The 22,821-nt window shown below is 42.6% G+C and overlaps 1 protein-coding gene across 4 annotated transcripts in view; it reads right to left on the bottom strand.

Moving 5' to 3' along the window:
* Positions 1 to 22,821, bottom strand: part of GIT2 (GIT ArfGAP 2) — a 374,247-nt gene that overhangs the window by 288,655 nt on the left and 62,771 nt on the right. For all 4 annotated transcript variants that reach the window (XM_069214722.1, XM_069214720.1, XM_069214724.1 and 1 more), the window contains exons 5-8: positions 22,077 to 22,163; positions 20,757 to 20,887; positions 5,184 to 5,278; positions 1,659 to 1,704 (exon numbers count right to left, since the gene is read on the bottom strand). In XM_069214722.1, the coding sequence (XP_069070823.1) occupies positions 1,659 to 1,704; positions 5,184 to 5,278; positions 20,757 to 20,887; positions 22,077 to 22,163 (359 nt within the window). The remainder of the gene's footprint in view (positions 1 to 1,658; positions 1,705 to 5,183; positions 5,279 to 20,756; positions 20,888 to 22,076; positions 22,164 to 22,821) is intronic.

Genomic DNA, 22,821 nt, shown 5'->3' with positions numbered 1-22,821 from the left:
CAGTAGAAGCACTTTCGTTAAGTAACGTTTCAGCCAAGAGAATATTGTCAGATCTATGGTCTTGAAGAAATCTGTACATCTCCAGTTTCTGTTGAGGCAACAATCAACAATTTAGGCTGAACATACGACTCAACGGTTACAGTGAAGGGCTGGACCTGCTTACCAAATCAGGTGTAAATCATTGCTACAGTGCTTGCAAACTGGTGTACCATTGGGCATACATATTCAGTGCTTGCAGACAAGCTCTTGAAAAAGTTGCCAGAACTTCAGAAGATTAGAATGATAAGCTAGGCTCTTACCCCTGTCCTGAGCAGGGTTCCTGCCTCATGGCACCATCTAGGCATAGACCGGCTTGCCTTTGGTGTGCCTTTGGTAAATCAGTGGCACACGTCCGCACACTGGCCATATTTATACTCAAAGAAACAAATGGAGAAGGATTGCTCCAAACAGCTAGAGTATGCTGAAAACAAATGCCACCTCCAAGTGGAGCAATAAAGATGGTGGGATATGTAACACATCCTCCTTGAAACAAGTGTGGACCAGGACGCGCAGAGAACTAAAATTAAAATGACCAAGTAAAATTCACACAACTAAAAACATACAAAACCCCAATTCATATAAAACACATTAAAGAGCAAATGCAGCAGGACTTCACCTTCAGCCCAACTCTAAACAATAAGCATAACCAACTCGGCCTGTTGCACTGCACGCAAGCTTTCTCAGAAGGCAAAAAGTGCAGTATCAGCACTCTTTTTCAGTGGAAGCACACAGTTTCTGCTTAAACAAATGTTGTACTCAAGAACACCAACACGTGGGCATAGCCAAAGTCCTTCTCAGCATTACTTCTGAAAGGTCTTTTTCAGTTGATCACAAAAGGATGAAAACAGCTGCGCCGTCAAGAAACATCTAAAAACGGCTCTAAATAGGTATTGCGTACAGCCCACTGTGTAAGGAATATCTAAAAGTATTTATACCAAAATGAACAAAAGATGCTTCCTACAACGGAGGATGTGTGCTTGGAAAGTTTGGTAGAGACAATTCAGTTGTTTGCAAGCATATCATGCAGGATGCATACAAAACACTGCTTTTCAGACTCTTTCGGAGGATTGGCACATGGATTAAAAGAAACAAACACTTTCAAACTATCCCGGTATTTGGTTTAAAAGGGGCAACGTTACAGGCAACTGAATTATTTTAAAATGCAGATCTATGTGGTTCTATTTTCTGAGCTGCTGACAATACTTATCTCTTCCCTCTTCAGTAAGGATCATTGTTGAGTGTCGCCCTTTAGCAGATCCATAAAAACATGTCTCCCTCTCTCGTCTTTTCGATTTGCCTCAGTTTAATAACTAATATCTGCAACTTTAAGCTGATGGTTGCTTTCTTTTTACCAAGTCATGTACATTATTCTAGCTTTTTATCTAAAAGAACATTTTTTAACTTTAGTTTGTAACATGCCAGAATGCACTCTGAATTCAGATTGCAGTAAATAAAAATGCAAATAAATAAATAGAAGTGAGAATTTATTTTTGAAGAATGTGTTCATTTATTGAACAGCATTGTATAATATATTGTTTAATAATTAAACATTTTGGGAGTCAGTGGAAGATAAGTGCAGCATATAGAACAATGTACTGCATTGATAAGAAATATCTTACCTGTCTGCCATTTGAGGTATAATAAAATGCTGCCCATTTCTGTGATCTGAAAAAGAAGTCAGGCTGCAAATTACAAATTCATTTATGTTTAGAAACCTATCATGTATCAAACCACAGACACTAGTTTTGCATCACAAATCACTTGCATGTACCGCTGGTGGCAAGAGGCTGTAAATAATAATTCCTCTCCAATCATTATTTTAGTTGGATGGCAAATGAGTTTTGTTTATAACAGTCAAGTCAATAAGGATATTAATACAATTCATAATCTGAATGTATGTAACATACTTACTATATAAATATTGCATCAACAATTCTTCAATGTCCTGAACCATCCTGTTCTGATCATTGTTAATAGAATCACACTTTTTTATGATTATAAGTTTTGTTACAACAGAGAAATTTACAGAACAGGAAATTCGCGTGAGCCTTCCCCTGGCTAGACGACAAATCGAGGCAAAAAGTAATCAAAGGTGTGGGGGCACCTCAAGCAGTTTGCTCGTAACCAATCTCTTCAGTCAGGAAAGAAAACAGTGGCTAAAGAAGCAGGGGAACTTTGGGGAGTGGAAGGAGAACCCAGGGAAATTAATAGGTGAGCTTCAGAATGAACATATGAGGAGTTAAAACAATGGTGGGTATGCATCGTATCCGGACTGTGGGTTTAGACTCCTGCATTGTTAGGCAGGAGCAGGGGTCAAGGGTCACAACCACTGCCCGTCTCGAATAGGATGTAGGAGTGAATTAATTCACTCCGGTCCCACATACCAAGTCGCCCTTAAAACAATATGTCTTGTCTGGTTGCGGGGCAGGATTTTTATGAAGAAGCGCAGATGAGGTGAGATCAAACACTCTATTATGTTGGGTCAGAAGGAAGACGAGCTATCCAACATTTAATTCATAAGCCTGGATAATAGATGATTCCATGTTGTAGCTTTATGGTGGCGATGAAGGCCCCCGGCCTCATCCCTGTAAAGGACAGTTGCTTCAGCTCCAGCCCAATGCGCCGGAGTGACCCTCCATGTCGTGCTGTTGGGAGGTTCATGCTTTTCCATTTCATCGTTATTGTCCACTAATTCTTCGAAGGTCAGTAGCTGCCCATTGTGGAAAAGGTGATCTAAGGTCGAGAGACCTGCTTGACCCCAGACTTGATGATCTCTTTTAGTGAGGTAGCCCACGCCCCAAGGAAGGACCAAGTGGGGGATGTAAGGAGCATTAGCGAGGAAATCTCTAGTGAGTCCTCGTCCTCTGGCAAGGCACTGCAGGGCCTCTCATAACAGGCGAGGAGTCACTCTAGCTGGGTGGGCCCCAAGCTGCAATAAAGCTAGGACAGGTATCCAGATAAAGGATGTTGAGAGATCCCAGTATCCTCTAGACAGTGCCGAAGCGAGCTAGTCGGCAAGTCACTGCAGTTGAGCAGCCAGAAAGTATCATTCAAACTACGGGGCTCCCAGGGCCCCCGAAGTCGGTGGGAGCTGCAGTTTCGACAGGGCCACACGTTTGGGCAGTTATGTCAAATGAGGTCCCCAATAGTTTATCCAGGTTTCTCTAGACTTGCTGGTGAGGTGTATGGGGAGGGCAGTAAAAAGATATAGGAGCCTAGGAAGCATCAACATCTTTGTGAAGGCTATACGACCCTTCACTGATAGTGGTAGGATTTCCAAAACGTAACTTGGGGCGGAGGGAAGCATGTGCAGCAGTGAGGTCCCATCTATATCCTGATGAGCAGATATCAGAAACAGAATCACTTATTTTAACAATATCATAAGCAAGATCACCTAAAAAATGAGTTGCTTCTATATGCTGATAACACGAATGGTCATCGTTCAGCTCAGCAGTACACATGTAACTAGCGTAGGTTAGGCAAGAGGCTGAGTGGCTTTCAGATTTCATAAGCTTTCTACAGTTGATTCATTATAACACAGAGCTGCCTTACTAGTATGTACTGAGGTTCAAACCTGGTGTGGATCTTGCATCCAAAATAAACAGTCTAGAGACTATCGGCAGTACTGCCAGATATTGAGTGTTACTAGTTCGTAGCATTTCTGCTGTCATTCAGCATTTTTGCCACTGCTGCTGAAGTAGTCGAACACATCAAATACAATTGGTTTAGGTGCTTAAAGTGTTAAGTGCAGTGCTTTACAGATATAAGATATGTGAATGAAGATGAGCAGTTATCTAGCATGCTTTACAAACTAAATTATTGGTGGTTGGCTTTATTACAAATTGTGTGAAAGTGCATTCCATAAATAGGATTCCTTTTAAGGTGTCGTATGTTCATGTAAGGGTCTGGGGATGGTTTTAATTTGCCAAAAAAACTGCCAGGTATGTGGAACTGTATTTAGTAAGTTCATCTGTGGCAATGCAGTTTACATTTGTAGATAAAACGAAAGGGTTTGACTGCATTTGTGGTATCGATGAAAAGCCTGTAGAAGGATTAAATAATTGTGATAAGAGATGAAGACAAATGGGTCCCAACCAGATAACAGCCTTAGCCTTTTGGACCTCGTGGAGACGAAGAAAACAGGTGATTTGGCAGCCCAATGTGAAGGACATTTGTGGAGGCAAGTTGGGACGTAAGAGTGGTTTACAATATTAAAAGTTGGTTCTCAAAGAAGATTAAAGGGAGGATATGTTGGAATACGTGGAGATAACAGTTGGATGTGTTGACCACAGATTAAGTCGGAGCATCAAGGGTCATTCTGTGCAATTTCCAAAAATGTGTATTTCACATTTACTAACAGCAGCTTACTGGAAAACATGTGCCAATTCAATACGAAAGCAAGCAAATCTTGATGCACAAGTTAAAAGTGTCCTGCTGAAAAAAGTGTGGAACACAGATAATAATTGACAAAATGAAAAAGGTGATAAGATGATAAACTGAACCTGTTTTCAACCTACTATGTTGGGACTAAATAACGGAGGTGATTGCATCCAATGAACTGTCATAGTGGGGAAAGCATTTGTAAAGGAATACCAGATAACAGAAAACAGTTCAGACATAATAAATCCAACAGCTTCCACTATGTACACGGCCATGCAGTGAGAGGACTTCTAAAGAAATAAATTCACACTTTACACCAGACACCAAAACAAAGTCAAACTGCTTTATTAATCATTATTAGAGAAGAAACAGATGCTTATTTAGCCAATGGTCCTTCTAGCCCATCTCAATTCCATGGCAAATCTTAGGTTTTATATCTGGAGTTAGGAAACAAGCAGGCTAGAGCTCTCAAGTTTCCCAGTTCCATGCGTTTACTGCTTATGAATGCCAGGAATTGTCTTTGAATTGTAGGACATGTACCCGAATTTAATAATCAGTTGAAAACATAGCATGTAAAAAACCTGGGCTGGATGAGCAACTCTTGCATGGAACTGGATAACTTGAGAACCCTGGCATGGGCACATTTTCAGGTGAAGAAGGCACATTTGGCTTTATTGACGCATAGAGATAAATAACAAGCTGAATCACAACTGACACAGATGTTTAAGACTATTTTGTTATGTTTACTGTCATGTATGTTTTACCTGGTTTCCTGCCACATAAATAGAATGCTAATCTGTCAGTCAGTTCATGCTGTATTTCAACAAGTCGATCGGCCAGGTCATTGTGCCCTCCTTGTCTGAAATATAAAAATACAACAAAACAAGAAAATCTGTATGAATAGAAATATATGCATATATCCACAATGTACACTACAGTGAACTTATTCTTTCAGCTTTGGTAAAGTTGCTTTTAATAATTATGCCAAGATAAAGGGTTTGTAACTGCTGTGCTAAATTTAAAAAAAAAGTACTTCTCTTTTGATAATGTTCATTGGGCCCCACTTATAAGCAGAGATATTAAGTGTTCGAAAAGCTCTCATGAAAGAGAACTTAAAATACTCATGTTTTAAGATCAATGTATGCAGGTTTGAAATTCCCAATTTGACTCCTCCAACAAGCAGGCAAAAGCCAGTAAGGGTCTTTCACAGAATAACCAGGAAGGGTAAGGCAGGATACACTATTCAGTAATTACCATCACTAATACAGTTACTACATGTCAACTTTTCAAACCTGTTGAGTGATTTGGAGAGGTTCATGAGAAATCAGGGACACTGATTTATACAATAGCTGAATTGGGAAAAGGGTGTCAAAATGTCTATTCTCCAACACAATCAGCACAGTGTTCTAAAAGAAATATATTTTTTCTTTTCTATTCTAAAACAAAGATCTCACAGTTTATAATAAAAGGAAATAAACTGGAAAAACTACCCTACTTAAAGATATGTGCTTGTCTGAAAAAGAACAAATTACTTATTAACGTTTTTATGATGGTTACAGAAGTTTTTACAGTTTCCTAACACGTATGCCTCCTCAGGTGCCAGATTGGATCCAGAACATTTTTTTTGTCACGTCGAGTCATCAGCACTAGGAGGTGGTCCTTAGGGTCATACGTCCCTGCCAGAACAGACGTCCATGAATGGTGATCCTGCACCAGTGATGTCACAAACACAGCTTATATTCATCTAACTAACTCTTTAATGCAGAATACGATTCCAAGGAAACCATCACCTAATGTCCTGGAAAGTCAATAGCAAAGTTTTACACTCTACAAGGAAACATTTCATTGGCATCCTGACTCCTGCTATAGGAAACACACCTGTTGGAAATGAGTTGCAGCTTTCTGAGAAGACATGGATACATACACATTTATCAGTCTTGCTTCATCATAGGCTCCAAAGGGGTGGCAATCCTGCTCTGTAATTCATTTGCACTGTCAGTCTCCACAGTATGCATCACCCCCATAGGGCTATTTCTGGTGGTTGTGATCACTGAAGTAAGGATGTTGGATGCGAACTAGCATATATGCTTCACCCAGCGTTGTTGGCAGTACTTTCCAGACCTAGTGGACCTGCTGGCAGCTTTACCACCAGCTATGACAAGTGTGGCATGGACCCCCACTTGATACAAGTGGGGACGCCATAGATCATAGGACTAACTCCATTTCTAAACTGGTGTTATCATTAGGCATACTAATGTGTTGTGGACATGGCATTTAGGAGACAGGGCATGCACTCACTACATCTGAACACAACTCATGCACACAGAAAACAATACAGCAGTCGTGCCTTCTCCTATATCACTCCTAAAGGGTGGAACAACCTGCCACTACACAAACGAGTCTCATAACTTTTTGAATTCTACAAGAAGACTTCGATTTTCGAGTAGTCCCTTTAGGCCCTAGGTTTGGCTAGGCTTATACTTGCTCAGCTCCAGGATACCTTCTAGGGTCAAAGTGCACTCTACATATCTGCATTACATATTATAACTACTCACACCCCTGCCCTCCCATTACTTGTTCTACACCACTCATTACTCCTTTATCCCGGGGGAAGAGTGAAGTATGGTATTGGAGTACGCATACTCCCATGGTGTCCTCATTCCACTTCTCAATACAGTTGAGCCTACAAAGCCCCAAGAAGAAATAGAGAACATTTTGGAAATGAACATAAATACAGTCAAAGGCCACTTTTCACACCAGTTATCACAGGGAAGGACATGTCATTCCTGTTTGAGCAAGCCCTGGAAAGGGAATGAGATGCCTTGTCATTTAAAACAATTATTACATTAGAACCTAAATAGATTAGATCCCATAATGACAAGACTTTCTGTAAGCTCAACACTGCTGGACTCAACTTTAAGCAATGCCTCTCAGTACAGATTATGGGGGTTATTCTAACTTTGGAGGAGTGTTAATCCGTCCCAAAAGTGACGGTAAAGTGACGGATATACCACCAGCCGTATTACGAGTTCCATAGGATATAATGGACTCGTAATACGGCTGGTGGTAAATCCGTCACTTTTCCATCACTTTTGGGACGGATTAACACCTCCTCCAAAGTTAGAATAACCCCCTATATGAGGCCAGTGACATGAAAGGCAAATTGCTACACTGGATGACAAATAGAGAAATGGCTCGATGGTAGTTGCTGGCATATAGGACCCAGAGAAGGGCCTTATCACTCTTTGGAATTTGCAGATGCATTTGCCACTTATTAAAGGCTAAATGGGGAGCAGCATCTACCAGAAACTGATGCTGAGAGCCCCATAATAAAACACCTACTGGGCTGCACTTTCCGGTAGCATCACTGGCTCCCCTGGAGCTCCTCATAAAACCTGGAGATTCAGAAGGTAACCACTGAAATGCCAATGAGCAAAACACCAGCCCCAATGGGCTCCCCTAGAAGCCTTGCTTCTGGTCAGCCACCTTCTGGTGATATTCTTGGACGCCTCACAAATAGGCATGTTGCCTTACAATCACCAAGGAGCTATAATCTCAGTGATACTTAAACCCCACATTCTGCTATTAATTGCTACTCATACTGTCCCTTATTACTTAATAATGTTGAGATAAGGATCCAAGCTAAAAACAATGATCATCAAGCATGTCCACCTCTGGTTTGCTTTAGCAGTGAGGCCACTTGTTGAGTGGATAAGGCGAGATGCACAGGTGTGTTGCTTTAAATGGGAGAGTGAGTATGAAGAAATATTTCCCTCTATGCTGTTCTATATGCAAAAACCAGACTGCTCTGTACCAAGATAGATGCAAATTCTGCAGGTTTATAGAGATGCCTCTGGTCTCCAAGTAAATTGGGAAAAATCCACATACCTCCTAGTTCAGTGGACACATCCTGAAACTCAGCATAATTTGAGAGTGCGCTGGTAAAAGGTCATTTTAAATACCTCAGCCTAGTTGTCACAAATGACCCACAGTCATGCTTGGATCTGAATAAAGCCTTGCTGCTTCACATAGCGTGGTGGGACATGGACACACTCCCACTGTCTATAACAGGTAGAGGAGAGCTGTTCAAAATGATCTCCATTTCCAAATTGCTATATAGACTGCAAAACTATCTAAATTAACTTTCTCCAGTTTCTTTACCAGAGTACACACCTCCTTGACCAACATTCTGTGAGCTGGTAGACTCCTGAATTTCTAAAAACATAGGCCTGGGAATAGGAGACATCCAGTTATATTACTAGGCAGCCCGACTGATTCCCATAAACAACTAGATGTGTGTAGATGGGACTGATCCAACTAAAACATATGTAAGTGATCCTGTTTAAAAAAAAAAGAGTAAGACTGCTTGGTGTACTGTATGGCGTGGCTTTAACACACATACTACCTGCGGTCACTAGGTCTTCCCTGTACTGTTGGCTCGCAGCCCGAACTGGAGCAAACAGCCCACCTACATGGCAAAAGCCCGAGTCAATTGTGGCTGGCACAATTGACTCATCTAAATGAATTCAGGCCCTGGTACCTAATTGGACTATCAAAGTTTAGTGATATAGATTAAGACCACAAGATAAAATGCTTTGAGAGCTGACACTAGAATTCATCCTCCAGAGGTCCCAATTTTCTTTTACCAATACACAGATATGGCATGCACTACGGGCTCACAAGAGATTCCAAGAGCCATTCCTGAATTTAATCCACTAGAGGAAAGTTAACAATGGGAGGAAAAGGATGGAAAGGAGTCTCTGGGATCTACAAGTCTGATACAAAATGTGTGACACTTTAACAAATCAACAGCCTTGCTGGGAGAAAGATGCAGGCCTCCTGAAGATGGGGAATGGACAGAGGCCAAAATTGCCTCATGCTTCTAAGAATATGGTCCTTGCCTTTCTGTTATACATTTAAGCGTTTCCATACAGTATATTACATCCCTGAAGATTTCTGGAAAATAGACAGCAGTTAAGCCCCCTGCTGGCTACAATGTAAAGTAGCTGTATGTGCATACTTATAAATGGAATGGGAATACATTGTTGTTAGGGAATATTGTACACAGCTACACTGGGAAAGGTAGTGGGAAAGTCCATAGAAACTTAAGCTAATCGTACAATTTTAGGAATAATTTGTGAACTGTCAGGACCCAAGAAAGTTAACATTGACGGTTATTTGTCTACTTGTGGCAAAGGAGAATATTACACACCATAGGTGATCAAATAAAGCCCCTTGTGGCCCCCAGTCACTAGCTTAGCTGTAGGCACCACTGTGCTAACGCAGAACACAAACAACACAAAATGATCTGGGGCCCATGGTGGCAATACTTTCAGGGAACAGTACCCAGCCAATTACTTGAAATGATGTCTGAGAACAGACTGATAATTGAACTGAGCAAGACACTACCCATAAAGAAACTAAGCTTGTTGAATGATTAATCACCGCAGAATACTGATGAATTTCTGCATTAACAATTCAACAATAAAAAGCTGTAAAGAAACAAAATAAATAAGGAGAACTGCGGCTGTTCCTCCCATATTGCATAAGAATGCTTAGCAAAGTAGTTCACTGAGGACGAACTTGCAGCATAACACTTTGTTTGGACTTAAACACCTCTCAATAGAGCAGAGGTGGCTGCTATTCCCCTTGTTGAATGACCTTGCTACTCTTCTGGGTTTACTTGGTAACTCATAACAATATCACACTGTAAGTAATCATTATCTAAATATAGTCTGTTTCCTAATGGTTGTATGAGGTTTCATAGAAAAACACTTTCAAAGAATACGATTACTGAGAAACCATTTCATCTGAACTGCTTGATGGAAATTTTCAAAATGAATGGCATTTACCTTTTCATAGAAACCAATTCATAGAATGTCTTTTTGGTCGACATTTGCGTTTGAATGCTTATTTTATAAGTGTGACATGCAATGTTTGCAGGCCTTACTTTCAGAAACAGTTTTGTCTGAGATATTTATTTCAGTGCTTTACTTCAGCAGACAATATTTCATATTTCTAACTTTTACACTATCAACTACTTCAGATGATTTTAATTTGCTGACCAATCACCACCCATAAACACTATCCATCGCTCACCCATCACAATCCCTAAACACCATCAATTCCTGACCCCTAAAACTCATCACCACCCTTAAGCTACACTCATCCCTGAAGCCTAAAAGTCCTTTTTACCCCACATTTCCACCATCCTTGAAACATAAAACCATTTGCAATCCCTGACTCTACCCATTGCCCTAAATTCCCCTTTCTTTGCCTAAACCCAGGGCCGGCTTTAGGGAGGTGAGCCGCACCAGGTGCTGACTTCAGGGGGGTGCTGTGTTTAGCAATAACTTACAAAACTTGCGATTTAAAAGTATCTGCTGAAAAGTCTCTTGTGCGTCCAGCCTTAAGGAAGCAATTAGAATGTCAAGATATCTCTTGTTATTAATATCCTTGCCAAAGAGAGAGCTCGGAGGTTTGTCTAGCGGCAGCTCTGACTCGCCATAAAGTGGCCTAGAGGGTTAATATGCCTCTTGCAAATAACAGAATGATATTTTGGGCCTGATTATGAAAGGTTAGTACCCCCTTTGCATCCATTTTTGATGCAAAAGCTGTGCAAACGTAAAAAATAATTATATTTTGTAAGTTTGCGCAACTTTTCTGTCAAAAAATGAGGCAAAGGCGGTGCTAACTTTTCATAAATCAGGCCCTTTGTGTGGCTAGCTCAGTGCATTAGTAAATCCAGCCTTTACAAGTGCTTTAAAACAAATGAATGTATGTGAAAGGGGGGTTATGGAGAGATGAGCAGCATATTTGCCCGGTGGTAATGAGGGATCTGAGGAGGTGGTCATGGGGTGGGGTGGGCATCAAAAAAAGACTCACAGGGCGCCACCAACACTAAAGCTGACCCTGCCTAAACCCCACCGATACCCTTAAAAACCACTTCAGCACAGCCACACTCCACCCATCCCTGAACCCTAGAAAACCATCACCGCCCCTTAAACACAAGCCATCCTTGACCTATAAGAACTTCTCTTCACCCTAAACTACTCATCCCTGAACCCTAAAAACCCCTTTCTTCATCAAAACTACACTGATCCCCGAATCATTAAAGCCCCTCACCAACCTAAACTCCACCCCATCCTGAACGCCAAAAACTCTTCACCACTCCAGTCACTACCCCTATTTGAACGTTAAAAACCCTCACAGGCCCTAAACTCCCCCATCCATGAACCCTAAAATCCCTTAACGTCCTTACACTCCACCCATCAATGAAAACTAAAAACACCTCACACATCTAAACACTCATCCATGAACCCGAAAAGCCACTCACCATTCCTACACTCCACCCATCACTGACCCCTAAAAACCTTTTCTGTGCCTGAACACCAATTTTTCCCTGACCCCTTATAAACCCTCATCACCCTAAACAATACCCATCTCTGAACCCAAAAACCTCACAGTAGTCCTAAACTCTACCCAGGTTTAATGTAATTTGGGATTTTAAAATTAACTTTCCTTTAAAATGTTTCCTTTATTGTTGATTTTTTTTGTATTTCCTTAAAATTGTCTTTCCTTAAGGAACAAGTTACTTACCTTTGCTAACAATTTATCTGTTAGAGACATATTCTAGTTGCAGATTCTTTACCTTAGAATTTTCCGCAGGCGTCAGACTGGATCTGGAGATTTTTCTTCGAGCAGTACCCTTGCGAGCCATCTGGTGGAGTCGGTTGACTCCGCGTACGTCAATGGCGTTGGTTGACTCCGCGTGCGTCAATGGCGTTGTGGTCGCCTTGATGATGTGGTTGTAAACAGGCGCCACCCCGGCACGCTGACATCAGTTTCTTTTCACAACTTTCCACGCCAGTAGTGCGTGGAGCTATGAAGAACACAAAGAATGGTCTGCCAGAAATAGGGCACTGAAAAGGGAATCCCTGTCCCTAGAAATCAGTTCACAGTGAGGGGAGAATGGGCGGATCGGTAAGGAATCTGCAACTAGAATATGTCTCTACCAGATAAATTGTAACCTAAGGTAAGTTACTTGTTCATCCGATAGAGACATCTAGTTGCAGATTCTTTACCTTAGAATAGATACCCAAGCAATACCACCCGCCGGTGGTGGCTGCGAACCAAGATCATACTAGAAAGCCCTGCAGGACTGAACGGCCAAAGTAGGGGTCTCTCCAAACCTGACTGTCCAGGCAGTAATGTAGAGTGAACTTGTGCAGGTATGCCAACATTGCTGCCTGACAGATATCCAGGACAGGAACTCCATGTGCCAACACTGTGGTGGTACCAGTTGCTCTGGTGGAGTAAGCATGCAAGCCCTCAGAGGGTTGCTTCTTTGCCAAAGCATAGCACATTTTTATATAAAGCAGTACCCATCGCGAGATGGTACACTTCTGCACCGCCTTCCCTTTCTTCACACCCACATATGCAACAAAGAGTTGATCATCAACCCGAAAATCTTTAGTAAGATTGAGGTAGAATGCCAACGCTCTTTCTGGATCCAGACGGTGAAGTCTCTCCTCTTCATGAGTGGGATGTAGGGGTGCATAAAACGTAGGCAAAGTGATATATTGGCCTACGTGAAAAGGCATAACAACCTTAGGAAAGGAGGAGGCCCTTGTATGGAGCACCACTTAGTCAGGGTGGACACACAAAAATGGTGGCTTGGAAGAGCGAGTGTCAAGCTCACTTACTCTGCGAGCAGAGGTGATGGCAATAAGAAAAGCAGTTGTGATTGTTAGGAGCCGCAAGAGATACTTGTGCAGCGGCTCAAAAGGGGCACACATAGGGAAAGTTAGGACCAGATTCAAACCCCAATGGGGCATAATGAACAGGGTCGGAGGAAACAAATGGATGAGTCCCTTAAGCAACCTACCAACAATTGGAGACTTGAGTAAGGAAGGTTGGTCTGGCAATCTAAGAAGGACTGAAATGGCTGATAAGTAACCTTTAAGGGTGCCCAAAGCCGAGCCCTGCTGAGCCAAAGAAAGAATGAACAAGAGAACCCCAAAGAGAGGTGCAGAAAGGGGATCAACAGACTTGTTGGTACACCATGCCGCAAATGTATGCCATTGACAGGTGTAAACCGTTTTGGTGGAGGGACGCCTGGCTGCCAGAATAACATCACAGACTTTGGGCAGAAGGTCAAAAGCTGTCAACTGCCACCACTCAATATCCACACAAGAAGGCAAAGAGTGGACAGGTTCAGGTGGAGAACCGTCCCCTACTGCTGCGACAGAAGATCCTCCTGAAGGGGCAGTCTGATCGGAGGATCTGTTGCCATGCTCAGTAGCTCTGGATACCACACTCTTCATGCCCAGTCTGGAGCCACAAGGATTACTTGGGCCCGGTCCTCTTCTTCAGATCTCTGGACAGAAGTGGTGTAGGCAGGAAGGCGTAAAGGAAAACTGAGTTCCACTCGAGACAAAAAGCAGTGCTGAGCGAGTGCTGCCTTGGAAACTCCAACGCGCAAAACAGTTGACATTGCTTGTTCTCTGCGGAGGTGAACAGATCTAACCAAGGTTCTCCCCACTGCTTAAAGAGGCCTTGCGCCACCCCCCGGATGGAGAAGCCATTCGCGATCTATGCATCAGAGGATGAGTTTGTCTGCTCTGGCATTCAGAGAGCCTGCCAGATGCTGAACCACCAGGGTTATGCCCTGATTTTCCAGCCACGTCCAGAGCGCAGAGCCTCTTGACAAAGCATCCACGACCCCACTCCGCCCTGCTTGTTGCAGTACCACATGGCGGGAGTTTTTCCTCTGTGAACACTTGCACCACTTTCCCTTTTAGAGAGGGAAGGAATGATTTCAATGCAAGCCTGATCGCCCATAGCTCCAAAAGATTAATGTGGAGTCCGAACTTCACCAGAGATCTCTGATCTCCGCTTCTCCAATGTGGTCACCCCATCCAAATAGTGACGCATCTGTCACTATTGTAAGATCTCGTTGGGAAAGGGAAAGGGCTCTGCCGTTCATCCAATCATGATTCGAAAGCCACACTGCAGGTTTTTCGCAGTTCCCTCGGAGATCGGGGCCATGTCAGAGAAATTCCACTGATGCTACGCCCACTGGAACTTCAGGTCCCACTGCAGAGCCCACATATGCCATCTGGCATGTGTCACCAGCAGGATACAGGAGGCAATGAGGCCCAGCAGCCTCAGAGTCCAGTATAGAGGCTGAAACGTTGGAATCATAACCTGAATATCCTGGACTCTGGCATGTTTATAGTAAACCCCAATGAATGCAGAAGGTTGGGCATAGCCTGAAGGTGGGAGACGACTTTATGGGGTGTGCACCTTCAAAAGCCAGTCGTCGAGGTAGGGGACGACTGAAACCCTTAACTTGGGCAGATGAGCTGCAACCACTCCCATCACTTTCATGAACACATGAGGGGCTCTGGTAAGGCCAAAGGGGAGAACGGTAAATTGAAAGTGCTTGTGACCTACCACGAATCGCAAGTAGCGTCTGTGGGCAGGTAAGATGCGTATATGGAATTAAGCGTCCTGCAAGTCCAATGCTACCATCCAATCTCCTGGGTCCAAGGCAGACAGGACCTGAGCCAGAGTGAATATTCTGAACTTCTCGTTTTTGAGGAAGAGATTGAGGGCCCGAAGGTCTAGGATAAGACGTAGGCCCTTGTCCTTTTTGGTCACCAGAAAGTAGGGGGAATAACAACCATACCTTAGTTCTGGCGCAGGGACCCTCTCAATGGCTCCCATGGCCAAGAACCGTGACTTCCTCACAGAGAGGTGCCAGGTGATTCTCCGGTAAGCAGCTGTAAGATGGAGACATGGCCAGAGGGGTACTCTCGAAAGGGAGGGAGTAGCTGCTTCAGACTATTTGCAAAACCCACCTGTCTGTCATGATGGATTCCCAGTGGGGCAGGTGATAGCGAATCCTGCCCCCAACTGTTCCAAGATGGTGGAACGGACTAGTAGGGTTTGGAGGCTGGGGGAAGACTGGGCAGAACTCTGGTCACCCTGACCCACAAAACCTCTGGAATTCCACATCCCTAGTTGTGCAGTGGCTGAGTAGCACAGGGAGCCCCTTCTGTGACCACAAAAGGCATGAAAAGCAGACTGTGTTGGGCGAGGCCAAGAGACCGAGCCATAGCCTGGGACTCCTTGATCCTCTTGAGCGCCGAGTCTGCTTTGTCTCTGAAGAGACGGGTGCCATCGAAGGGCATGTCCACGAGAGACTGTTGGACATCCCCCAAAAAATCAGATGTCCTCAACTAGGCGTGATGTCTTGAGGCCACTGTAGACGCAATCGAACTGCCCAGCAAGTCAGTCGTGTCCAGTCCACAACAAATCATGAACTTAGCCGCATCCCTCCCATCAGCAATAGCTTGGGAGATGATGGCCCGGGCCACCTCCGGGACCTGTGGCAATACCTGTGCAACCTTATTCCACAATGAATGGGTGTAGCAGCCCAAAAGGCATGCTGTGTTCACGGACCACAATACCAGACTGGAGGTAGAAAACATTTTCTTTTCAAGCTGATCCAGTCTTTTTGATTCAATATCCGGGGGAGCGAAGGGGAATATGCCAGAGGAAGAAGAAGCCTAGATGACAAGGCTCTCGGGCGTGGGGTGTTGAGAGAGGAATTTAGGGTCATTTGGGGTGGGCCGATGGCAGCAGGCGATTGTCCTATTCACAAGAGCCCCTGGGCTGGGTCTGGCCAAGTACCAAGAAGGACATTGGTGAATCCAACCTGGGGTGAGATGACTCACATTGAAGTTGGATCTGGCGTCAAATGACGCCGTTCCGGCTCCGGGTCATTGGGGATGAGGACTGAGTTGGCTTCGATTGTGTGTCCACCCGGACAGGAGCATCAATGTCTTTGCCGGCACCAGGGAAGGTTGCGTTGGCATGACCGGCATCGGCAGAGATCTGACAACGGATCTGTTAAGGCCCTCAGTGGCAGGCACAGAAGCAGAGGGGCTTCTATCTGATCCCCCAGGCCGTAAAAGCACCTTAGGGAGGTCAGTCTGCCCAAAGATGAGGTGCATGGCCTTGTAAAACTCCTTCAGCTGGGCAGGGGTGGCTCCGGCTTCTGGGAAGTCGAGGAGGCACAGAGCGGGCCCAGAAGTAGGCTCTGCAGATTGAGGCCAAGAGTGCTGATGCTCTTTTCGCATCGCATCGGCAGACTACTTCTTATGACCTGAGTGTCCCGAAGATTTAGAATGGGACGACGAAGAGTGATGATGACTCAGTGAGCGGTCTCATGAACTTCCTTTTGAACGAGACAAGGAGCGATGCGGAGTCGAGCGCCGGGCAGCCATGAGCTTCAGGGACCGCTCCCTTATAGCCTTCGGGTGTATGGCCTGGCACTCGAAGCACGACTATGAGTCGTGGTTGCACTACAGACACCACAAACACACGAGGCGCGGATCCGCCACCGGCATCATTCGGCGACAGGAGTCATGAGGTTTGAACCCGGTCTTCCATGACATCCCTTGATGCACCAAAAAGTAAAAAATAACAACAAAAAGGTCGAAGCTAGTCAGAAAATGGCAGCTCTTCTCTGGTTCTGCAAGTGGTGCGGAAAGAAAAGAACTGGCGCACCAGAGTGTATGTATTATCTCAACAACCTATTGTGAAGATTTCCAACTTGTTTCACTTTTTTTCCAACTAGAAAACATTAACTGCTCCTGTTTCACTGGTGATTCTTTCACTCTCAAAGTGTACAGAAATTCTCAATGCATTTCATGTTGTTTTTTCCATTCAGTCAAACCAACTGCATTTGTCTTAAAGGATAACTAAAGATGCAAGCAATCAAAGCAAGAAATTAGACCCCTTATGTAAGTTCAGCAAATATATCCCCAAATACTGCCACTCAAGTCACCATTTGGGCCCAAAGGAAGAGGTCAGCAAGTAGATGTGAATACGTGATAGCGGACCCCAATTTACAAAGCTGTCACGCTTCAAAAGATGGACATCCCCAATGGTATAAGAGTGACTGCACATGGCAACTCAGGCTTTACAGAGCTGGCCCTGTGTCACAACACACTTAGGCGGCATATCTTGCCCACCGATTTTGAAGCGGTTAACTATGGTAAACCACTATGGGGGGGAGGCATGGGGAAATTAATAGGATACATCCTTCCACTGAAATTACACGCCACAACAAGTATCCTACAGGTTATCAAAGCCAAAAACCTGGCCTGCTTTATCGAAGGATACTTGACTAGACGCACTTGCAATTTTATTAGACTATCACTAACTCTTAGTGGCAAGCTTCATCATCGTCAACAATAAACAACAAAATAGCAAGTGCGTCGAGTATGTAGGGTCAAGCATTCCTCATTGTGGACACGTAAGCAGTAATAATGTAGTTGCTAAGCGATATGGTGGTCGATGTTGTCTAATTCAGCAGGAATGAAAAAGATCCAGGGAGTCACCATTCTTCCTTTCCGCTTAGGCGCTGCAGGGCAGGACATGGGGTAGAGTAGATATTGGAAGATATAGAAGTGGATTGGGAAGGATGCTTTTTGTCAGAGACCTCTGGTACGATGCAAGATGCACATGTTGCACAGTAAGCTCTCTACAATAGTAGCTAGAGGTGCCACACCGTGGCATCCACTGCTCTCAATCAGATGCTGGTAATCACTAAGGATAAACCAAGAGGCACCGTGGAGCTCTAGAGGATGTCAGCTATCATGTTTCTGGTCAAACCATACCTCCACGGCATGTTTTTGATTTGGACATTAATGACCATTGCTGTTTCCTGCTCCTGAAATTTGTCAAACAAGGTCAAATAATTATGGGCAACTTGGTGCATGTGCACTGTCATCACTAACTCAATTTTGTTATCGATTACCCGGTCATCATCATCATCTTTATTCAGCTATGAATAGCCACAAAAGTACATACAAAATAAAATTACAAACCGTACAAACAATAAAAGTAATAATAATAATAATAATAATTAAAAAAAAAGATTATATAGATACAGGCAGTAAAATCAGGCCCAAAATGCAAATAAAACCACATACAAACCCACATAAAAAAGAGAACATCTATTAACTAATACAGGCAAACTGAAGTCCCATGCCTCCTACTTGTAGCCAGAGAACTTCTGATCAAATTAGCTACTGTATGGCATTTGTGCAAAGAGCTCCATTAGCCAGTCATTGATAATATTTACAGCAGATATATATTCTACAGAGGAATGCACATTTTGTGTCCATCTTAACTCTAAAACCGCTATACGAAAATTAATCAAACCAAGAAACGGTATCAAATGACAGAAATCTCACTGTGCCTTCAAAATATGGCATTTTTTGAGTGATTTTTTAGTATTTGCCTTGAACGTCTCCTATGATGATTTACAAGTTTAAGGAAAAATTATCTCTTTTGGAGCCTTCTTATAGCTTTGGATCACTTTGCCAATTTGAACCAAATATTACAAGCTGAAAGGTTGCATTCTACATGTTGTGTCTCTTCGTTGCTGCAAATTGGTCAAAAGGGGTACCAAAGGTATCAGAGGCACAAACAAAACGACTGTGTATTTAGCAGCGTGTTAAACTGTAATAGTTTTAAGGGACCCAGCTTAGATTTAAATTTGAATGGACAGGACTAGAGGCAATGCAGTTCTGTGGATTCCCAAAGGGGAAAAACAAAGCAATCAATACAAACTCTGAAATTCATGTAATTAAGATACTGGAAGATCTGCGATTAAACAAAAATGTTATTATTTTTTCTGCATTACTTCTGCCAATATTCATGAACCAGACTGGCCTCCTTCAGCAAAAGGGTTTAGAAAGACCAGGGATATAGTTGAAAAGAAATAAGGCAAATTTAAATCATTGGTGGCATCATCAACTAGCACTCAAAACACCTGGTAGTTTTGTGCTATAAGGTACAAAACCTATAGGGCAAGCTAGTATACAAAAACTTTAAGCTCAGAAAGAGGTTTTCAATATTACGGAATGCTCTCTTAGCGGACAAAGGTACAAGCCTATGCCTGTGAGCAGTTTTCTATTGACAGCAAGTGCCCAATTAGGTTTCTCCAAGGCTTTTGTTACGGTCTGTTAAAAAACGTTATCAAAAGGCCAGGGGAGCTTCATATATCCAGGATGAAAGGATCCCAATCATAAATTAATCCTTACTGTACATGTTAAAAATGAAATGTTCAATAATTTTTAATCCTTTTTCATCATCAATGAAAAATAGATTTTCTCTTGTAAAGGAATGTTCGGAGGCACTGACAAAATTGTTCACAACACACACAATACTCCCACTAATTTTGGGCAATTTTGCTACAGATCACATCAGGGGTCCACAGGTTAATAGACTGTCTTGCTCCCTAAAGCATGGTGCCACTGGGATCATTTTGGCAAGGGGTTTATCTTCATAAAAGATAGTAGCAACAATGTTCTGAGCAATTTTCACTATCAGATCCACTGATTGTGATAAGCTAGAAAAACAGAAAATGTCAAATCGACCAACGGCCAACTCCGAACCAGTCACTACGGTCTGTAAGTAACAGGCTCTATCACTGACCCTGTGCTTAGCACACTTCTTGGTGCCACAGCTGAGAGTGACTTATGCACTGGTGGTTTCTAGCATTTCTCATTTGTCAAGAAGACTATGAAACCACTGCACTGGTACCCTCTTCCAGAGCTATAAGCATACCACCTCACAAAAATAAATTTCTGAAGGTGATTGAACATTAACCGCTCAGTGGGATTGCCAGTCCTGTTTTGACTGCAGTCAAACACCTTTATTTTGACATGCAAAGGCCTCCATCTGCTCAGGTTTAGCTCCTGTAGGTGTGAAGCTCAACTGTGTGAAAGTATTTTCTCCATGACTGTTGTAGGATTGATTAGATGGGCTCTCATAGGTCTGCGAGCTGGATTATGATGGAGCAGTTGGCTATCTAACTTATGGTGAACATGCCTAGGACACTTCATTGTGAAGAAAGCACTCAAATAAAAAAAAGTCTGTCAACCATGAGAATGAGTTGTGAAAAGTAATTTGTCAGCAGCACAAGGAATAAAGGAATGAACGTGACAAATGCAGGTGAAACCACTATCGAGTAGTTATATCTTTGGCTAGGACATATAGCCGAGCCACTGGTGCAACATAGGCAGCATACGGTGCCAGAGAAGAGAAATAAACAACACAATTATACATCATGAAATACAAATATGACTGGACTATTCCATGTAATCATCCAATTTAAATATGCTGCAGTATAACTATTAAGAAATAAACACTAAATAGAACATGAGAATACTCTACAGTGAAGAATGAAGAGCAATCTTTAAATAAGTCTTAAGGACCAACAGTAAAGTCAGCCGGAGTAAGCAACAGTTCACCTTGCATAGTCAATTGGTGTTTTGCCACTCGAATCTGGTGTGCCAGGGTCAGCACCATATACTGCTAATAGTTCTGCTTGTAAAATCTGCCCAGCTTTGGCAGCAACATGAAGTGGGGTGTTCCCCTTCTCCTAAAAAGGATTCATAAAAGAAAACTCTAATTAACAAAATAATGCAAAATAAACAATTATGAATTCAAACAGTGATCCTTGTACAATTCTTGATTATTTATTTGCTCAACTTATGCCCAGATTGGTCCCAATAGATCTTGTAATTGACCACCAATGTATTTTCCCATCGTATGTGGATTCCCTGCAGCAAGCAACCCTGGAGGGGAAAATACCCTTTTGGGCGGTAAAACACCAGCTGCCCAGAGTAAGGGATGTCCATCCAAGGTCTGTGGGAGAGCTAAATGAGGGCATCCCTGACGACTGCAGCTTCAGAAAAAAAGTGGAAAGATCCTCCTATGTGCATTAATCAACAGTATATGCCCCTGAACCTCTTCTCCCAGAGTTGTGGCTGCTGTTCTACTTACTGTCAATAGGTTATCAGCTGCAAGACAAATAGAGTATAACTTCTTTGAGAAGCCAATGGATGCACAGCCTCATGGTGCAAGAATATATATGTATATCAAACTCTCTAACTATGGCCATGTTACCATCACAAAATTAGGCAAGTAGTGCTGGATGCCCATAATGGCATATTAACAGCTGGTTACTGTGGCATCCAAACCAGAGACTAGTTGCTTACAAAGCAACAACAGCAGGTACAGAAAGGTATAGAAAAATGTGACTGTTGGATTTGTAAAGCCAATAGCCAATTTTCACCAGTCTAGACCAGAGCAAAATTGGTCTCACTTGAGGCATTCACTGTAGCTTGTAATGAGTAGTAGTACTCAACTGCAGAACTATGTAAATATCATCAATATATAATAGAGATTTTGAAACAAACAAGAGCGTACGTTTTCAAGCATTCAACATTTAATTGAAACAGATGTTCCGTAAACACTTGCTTTTAAATGTGCCTTTTTGAAGGCTTTAATTATGAATTACAATTACTGGTCTACCCTGGAGTGCACGGTTTAAAGAAAATGATTAGGCAATAGCACTATTGTGTTAGAAATTGTATCTATAGATTTATAGAATGTTTATAAAGGTAACAGAACCTGCTGTTCAAGGACTTAAATTTATCCTACCAAAACAAACATCTACAAGTATTTTCATTTGTAGTAGTTCCCAACCAAACTATGGAGAAAACAATGCAACACTCGGCAAAACAAGGCTTTTTTGTTAAAACACAACCTAACTGCCATTTCCTTACACAGTGAAAATAATTTGCTTGAGCTCCCAATGAAAGTAGCCTTAAACAGGTCTCCAGGTTCCCTGTTCTCACACTGGAATGGAGTTGCTGTGAAAAAAACACAAGATATAAATTGATCAGTGTCTACCTAATTCACTGTAATGCACTGTGAATCTAAGATTCAGTTCTAAAGCTTTGCTAACATCAGAATGAAAAGCCAGTTGTTGTTGCAGTAACAAATGATGCCTGGTTAAAAATATAAAATATGCACACAAAGTAATTGTACAGACTAAAACATGTATGTACCTATCATATCCCTCCCTTAATAAGATTTAACAGTATTTTGTGAGCAGATGAACACTAGTGATACAATGGAGTGACAAACATATTTAACGATGGACATACTAATGTTGGAAAAACCAGGTGACAATACCTAGGTATTCGCACCTTCTAAAGCCACTTTAGACGAAGATCTCAAGGCACTGAATACTACTTAATACTTAACATCCATACATATAATCCAAAGAGAAAGCGAACATCACAGGCATTTTTTTAGAAGGAGTGAGTTTAAAAAGGCTACTTGCCTTTAACAAATGCCCAATAGGGCTAGCCAAATCCTCAAGGAGATCACATTAGTTTATGAACTGAGCAGATGATTAAATCCCAAACACCGTACAAAAATGTGTTGCATTTCTTTGTCGTCAAGTGATAAGCTCCATGCAAAAAACCTTTTGATACTGATGCTAAAATTCAAAAGCATAGGCTG

Source organism: Pleurodeles waltl, chromosome 11, assembly GCF_031143425.1.
Source record: "Pleurodeles waltl isolate 20211129_DDA chromosome 11, aPleWal1.hap1.20221129, whole genome shotgun sequence".
NCBI classification, from domain to species: Eukaryota; Metazoa; Chordata; class Amphibia; order Caudata; family Salamandridae; genus Pleurodeles; species Pleurodeles waltl.
This window is presented reverse-complemented; position numbering and strand designations above follow the sequence as displayed.